General features: G+C 40.0%; 1 protein-coding gene across 2 annotated transcripts; it reads left to right on the top strand.

The window, feature by feature from the left end:
* The first annotated feature begins 1,213 nt into the window (after positions 1 to 1,213).
* Positions 1,214 to 5,377, top strand: LOC134453719 (interferon alpha-inducible protein 27-like protein 2A). Of its 2 annotated transcripts, XM_063204500.1 has the most exons (5): positions 1,214 to 1,492; positions 3,170 to 3,226; positions 4,190 to 4,222; positions 4,354 to 4,515; positions 4,988 to 5,376. In XM_063204500.1, the coding sequence occupies exons 1-5, from the start codon at positions 1,426 to 1,428 to the stop codon at positions 5,104 to 5,106; spliced, it is 438 nt and encodes a 145-aa protein (XP_063060570.1). In that variant the 5' UTR covers positions 1,214 to 1,425; the 3' UTR covers positions 5,107 to 5,376. The 2 variants fall into 2 exon arrangements, with proteins under 2 accessions (XP_063060570.1, XP_063060571.1); XM_063204501.1 differs by lacking the exon at positions 4,190 to 4,222 and having other exon boundaries at positions 4,988 to 5,377.
* The last annotated feature ends 623 nt before the right edge of the window (positions 5,378 to 6,000 follow it).

Genomic DNA, 6,000 nt, shown 5'->3' with positions numbered 1-6,000 from the left:
AATTGCATAGCGCGCGAAACAAAAATTTAGAAGCCACTTCAAAAGTACCATTTTATTTGAAAATTACAGATTACCAAATCACTGATTAGGCCTACACAGTAGGCTACCACAGCCCCTTTATTAGCAGACTATCTACATTCACATAGTTTTACGCGTTATTTATTTGCATCCTTCCCTATTCAGAGACAATACAGAACCTAGTAAAACCTAGCCTGGGAACTCCCATACTGCCTTCAGTTCTACACAATCGTTTCGATCTGAAATCTCACTTGTGATTAGGTCTGGTGTTAACCAGGCAAAGTAAAACCCAGGGGGAGCCCCCAACGTGATGTCATAATCGCATTCTATCTAAGAATTTTGGTCAACCTGCAACCCCACCTTTAAGTAAACAGCGGAGCGGAGCAGCAGGGAAGACACAAATCGGGCTGTAGCCTACCATTAAGCCTACAGAGAGGGGGGGTTGTATTTGACAAAACAGTGAGTTTTAGCAAATTGAGTAATTGGATAGGCCTACACATTTCAATGTAAAATGGTGAGCCTGTTCATAAATATTGAATGTATATATATATATTTATATATATATTGCAATGTAATTTAATACTTTTAATGAAAGCTTTCAGTCAATCTCAGTCTCTGAGGCCCCTATTTTGTACCCACAATGGTGGAGGCCTAACTCTGGCAGCGTAGTCTGCGTATGGGCAGCGGTTAGCACCAGTCCTAAAAAACAAGAGATTGTAAGCACAAGACAGTTTATTATGTATTTGTTTACAGGTCTACAAATAGTTCTGAATCTATCTGCGCTGATGATAACTATGCCTAATTGAAATGCACATTTGCTCTACTCGATATGAGGTTTACTTAAATTTGTGATTCATTTATTATCACCCTCAATATAATCCGGACAGGCTTCAGAATTGTCCGGCATCATCCATCAAAAGAATCCGTCAATGACGGACATTTGTCGGTTAACGCGACCTATGTGTTAAGTGCAAACCCTTCTCCTTTAGGTTGGCTTAAAATTATCCATCTGTACAGGACGTGTTTTTTTATTTCATTTTTTCAAATTTTTATTTTTTGCGTGTCATATTGAGCGGGTCGGGCGGGTTGCTTTGAAATCTCTCGCGGGGCGGGTGGAAATATTTAATGGGTTGGGTTGGGCCGGGTGTTTATTAACACCCACCCGCGCATCACTACTTTTAAAACAAATAAATGAGCAGATCATGAGACACAAACTTGGCATCACCGGTGATGTGAAACCAGATGTCATCTGTCACCTGTATGCAACCTTTGCATAATTCCTTTTGATCTGCATTTCTTTAGACCGGTTGGACAAGATTACACCAGGATGTACTGTGGCTCAAAATGTTTTTGTCCATCAGTCTAGAAAGTTCTCAGTCTATGCAGTGAAAACAAATTGTAACGACAATGTTGCTGCCTTGGCTTGCTTGTTTTGTACTAATTTCCAGCCACCAGGCAGTTTTATCTGCCACTGGTGAGTTACTTTTCTTCATTATCACCATTTAAGAAGCTTTATTATTATTGTATAGGCTATACATTAAAGGTGCTTTCACACTGACCTATTCCTTGCATCCCCTGACCACCTCAGATTTACCATCCACGCAAAGTGTGCCTGATTGCGATATTTGATGTGAAAAAAACATTAAGTTGCATATCTTTTAGTGTTTTTTAAGTTATTTGTACCATAGTACAAGAAATCATTCAGCACATTAAAAGGGCTTCCACAGGCTACATACGGAAGTGAGAAATTCAGCATGATTTTAATTCCAAGCAAAAATGAGGATGGATTTGCAGAAAAGCTTTGATTCAATTTTCAAATGTGTTACAACAAACAGACCACAATGGTCTAGAATTTAACTATTGTCTATTGAGGGGAAGAGTTTAAAAATGTATTGCACAATTGCAATGGATGCATGTACAGGTACAGCAGGCACAAGTTTACATTTAAAAAACATTTTGATTGACACTTACTGTATGTAAACACATTACCTTTATGAAAAGAAAACTTTTTTTCCTATCACAGTATTTCAGATAATCAGAGGTGGGGAAGGAAGGAAAATTGTAATGAGGTAAAATTATCTTTTCGTTGATTCAATACTAAGGTGAAAGTGCATCTAAACATTAGGTAAAAGGACTTTACGGTATGTAGGCCTACTTTATGACTCACATTCATATACATGTGACTTCTTTTGTCAAGTGAGAAGGGGGTGGTCTGATAAATATATGACTCTTGCCTGTCTTGACCTAGTGGTTAGGGAGCTGATCTTTCAATTATGCCTTTACCGTCCCCAAGGGGAAATTTGTTTTCACCTGACCACCATCAAAACCTGTCACAGCCCAACATATACAGTAGGCCTAGGTACAGACAAACATGAACACATCAACACCAATGAACATATAAATACACTGTCAGGCAACACAAGCATAACATTGATGATTAGTTCCTCTGCTGGATAAATGCAGTTCAACAAACAGCACTGGGTGGGTGTAAAATCAAAGGGCACAATCTAGTGTTATTCCAATACTTTCACCTGATATGCTACTGGTATAATGTCCTCAGCTATAGTGATTGATTTGATGTTTTAAGAAGAGCTGCATGAGATTCCAATTAGTAGTTCTGTCCTATTGCTGTTTAATTTAAGATAAAAGCTCCATACATGTCATAAGTTTTTCCATGAGAGGTAGTAAGAGTATGGTGGGAGTTTGGCAGAGGGCCTGGTGGACAAATAACACTGGGTGTCATCAGCATAGGAGTTTAATTGGATTCCATAATGTTAAAGATGTTACAGAGGGGAAGGAGATGGGGAGTAAACAGAAGCAACCCCAGGACTGATCCTTGTGGAACTCCACTATGAATGGGGGGACTTTCATATTGATGGTTCTGCATCTGGACAAAGTAAGCCAAGCAGCACCGAGGCCCAGAAGGAGGATGGACAGTCAGGCAGCATCATCTAGGCATAGATATTTAGATATCTAGGCTTTTAATATTTATATTTCAGTGCTGTGCTTTGGGTCAAAACCAGACTGAAATTGCTGAAAAGGGTGGTATTAAGTTCAGATGGAACTACTTTCTCAAGTATTTTGGATGTGAATGGCATATTGCACCCACTTTCCCCAACAACGGTTATATTAAAAGTAGTTTCTCTTATAGGACCCAATTGCAAAAATGTCTGCGCAGAAGATGACAAGGAAAGTGGAATCAATCCTTGTAAGTTGTCTTTTCATTGTGTCTTCTATAAACAAGGATGGATGACAAAATCTTTACCTTTCTTTGTTAATGCTGACCCTATTATTTGTACCACTAATAAAGTTGTTCTGTTCATATGTGCAAAGTTGTCGATGAGCCAGATAAACTAAAATTATAACTTCTGGCAATTTCGAGATGCAGTTGTAATGCTCACACTACCGTGGACTTGTCAGTACCTGAGAATTTTTTTCCAGCCTTTTCTGAGATCCTGGCTATTGTAATGGGAGCTTTTATTTACATTTCAAAAAATGCATTAATGGGCATCAGCAAAGCTAGTGTTATGGTTATATTGACTTGGTCGGACTGACGATTTTTCTCACTAATTTGGGAATGACTCACATGCCTTCTACTTCTGGTCCATGATGGGGCCTTAACTCGCAAAAATGTTGAATAGAAGTGAATGAAACGAATCAAGCTAAACCCTGATTCCGAAGGCGAGGTGGACTGGAAAATAGGTTTGATCAGTCCATTGGAGCACAATCAATTTTTTTTAGTCCCTAGGCCCCATGAGCTGCCCGTAAGGGGCGGAGACTCAGGTGCAACACAATTACTCAGGTGCAATTACTACTTGCCAGAGCCAGATGATTCAGATGATTCATGAGGAGGGACAGTCACCACAGAAACACAGCGCGCGTGCGTGCGTGCGTGCCTGCGTGTGGAACTTCTGGCTTTACTAGTCTATAGAGGCTATATAATATGTTATATCGGACTATTATTGTCACATGAGTTAAATTGTAGTAGTTAATAGTTTTAGAAGATCGTGTCAAGATGAACCATATAGTACATAGTGACAAAAACCTTCCAAAAGAAAAAAACTTTCAAAAAGGGATTTTTTTTTGTCCAGTAGGGCAAAGGGGCAAGTGCTAGTGAGAGAGAGAGATTGATTGATTATTACAGCTTCATTAATGAGTTATATTATTTCAGACCTCATTGCAGCCGGTGTTGCAGGTGGAGCAGGTAGGCTCGTTCAGTATTATTACATCACATTTCCTTGTCATTTACTATTTATATGCTTGTTGAGGTAACTCTGCATTTGGGCTGCTTTTGTTTACACTACAGTATGTAACAGTTTCATGTCTGTTTTGCAGTTGGAGCCATTGCGTTGGCCCCTGTGGCCCTGACGGCAGTAGGCTTCACCTCAGCTGGCATCGCAGCAAGTTCATGGGCTGCTACCCTGATGTCCTACACTGCCGTCGCCAACGGAGGTGGGGTTGCAGCAAGCAGTGCAGTGGCCGTGCTCCAATCTGCAGGTGAGACCATGGAGGCTATACGAATATAACGGAAGAGAGCCCTGCCCTCCTTATACTTCAAGTAAATGGCTAGGGCTACCTGTATATTCAGCCAAATTCATGGTAAACACCACATTGAACACTGCAAACTCTGAACCAACTAGAGCAATTGACACCAATTGACCAATCTCTGACCATGGGCAACAAGAACATCACAAAGTAGTGGTGTCTCCTGAACGTGTGTGGAGTTGTGCTAAAACGAGACATCATTGATTTGTGTAACAACATGTGCATACGTGAGCACTCGTGCCAAACTCACATTCCGTTTCAATGGCATACTGCTTGTTTAAGTTCACTGTGGCCTGCTTCTTACCCCTGCTTTCTCTTTATCTTTTTCTATCTATTTTGGCTTCATCTCGCTCTCGCTCTCACGCTATCTCTCTCTCTCTCTCTGTTTGTGTGTGTGTGTGTGTGTGTGTCTTCAATCCAACAGGAGCCGCTGGTCTCTCTGCAGCTGGGTCAGCTGTTGTGGGAGTAGCAGGAGGTGCAGTGGGCGGGGCAGTGGCTTGGCTCACTGGTGGCAAACCAGATGACTGCACTTGTGGCAACTGACCAAAGGCCAGGTGTTGCATACAATGTGACAACAAACGAAATGTTTCGTTGCAAAACGGTGTATATCCATTTTGTGGAATGTAGGGCATTCCATTGCATTGCATTGCAAAACCTCTGAACACAGTCATTTTGAATAATAAAATGCAAAAGTAAAAAATGGTGGGTACACCATTTGCAAATAAATACAAACAATAACTTAACTTTAATTTCATTTCACAGTTAAACGTGCTTATGTAAATATGTTATCACAGAAGGTTTAATTTTGTCTTTTTTACTGAATAGTAGGCCTACATAGAGTATTTACAAGCATATTAAATTGTATTAAATATGAAAAAACTCAGTTAATCACTATATACACACATTGGGGCATCAGTTCATCCAAAAAGATTATCACTGAAGTTTTATTTAGACCTTTTACATTTTGAAATTTTACACATTGAAATTCCAAGTATATCAATATGAGATGAAAAAAGCTTTGTCTTAATTGCAAATAGGCATCAGCAATCTACTGACTGTACAAAGGGCCTTATGGGGCCTTGTGGGACGCTACCCTGCAGCCAAGGAAACAAACTAATAGAAGGCATCACACATTCAAAGACCGTTAAAAACATAAAACCACATCACACCCCAGGAAGACTAGCGAACTGCTATGGCATAAGCTAATGGGGATCCTTTAATAAAATCATAAAATAATCACACGGCAAAGAAGTCTTAAAAATACAGCAAGAGAAGAAAAAGAGCACCAGGACACAAGAGGGCAAGAGGACACAAACAAGAGCCACCCCCACCCCACCCCGCTTGCACACACACAAATGATGTGATATATGAGTATCAGGACATATAACACAGTAAAACCAAAATAGGCTATACCAAAAAAAAAAAAAAACGATTAAG

Source organism: Engraulis encrasicolus, chromosome 8 (genome assembly GCF_034702125.1).
Source record: "Engraulis encrasicolus isolate BLACKSEA-1 chromosome 8, IST_EnEncr_1.0, whole genome shotgun sequence".
Lineage (NCBI taxonomy): Eukaryota > Metazoa > Chordata > Actinopteri > Clupeiformes > Engraulidae > Engraulis > Engraulis encrasicolus.
The sequence above is the reverse complement of the archived record's forward strand: the minus strand, read 5'-3'. Positions and strand labels throughout refer to the sequence as shown.

Coding starts and splice junctions, on each gene's coding strand:
- LOC134453719 (XM_063204500.1), top strand. CDS start 1,426: ATGTTGCTGCCTTGGCTTGCTTGTTTTGTACTAATTTCCAGCCACCAG. Junction 1,493..3,169: donor GGCAGTTTTATCTGCCACTG/GTGAGTTACTTT, acceptor TTTCTCTTATAG/GACCCAATTGCAAAAATGTC. Junction 4,516..4,987: donor GGCCGTGCTCCAATCTGCAG/GTGAGACCATGG, acceptor TCAATCCAACAG/GAGCCGCTGGTCTCTCTGCA.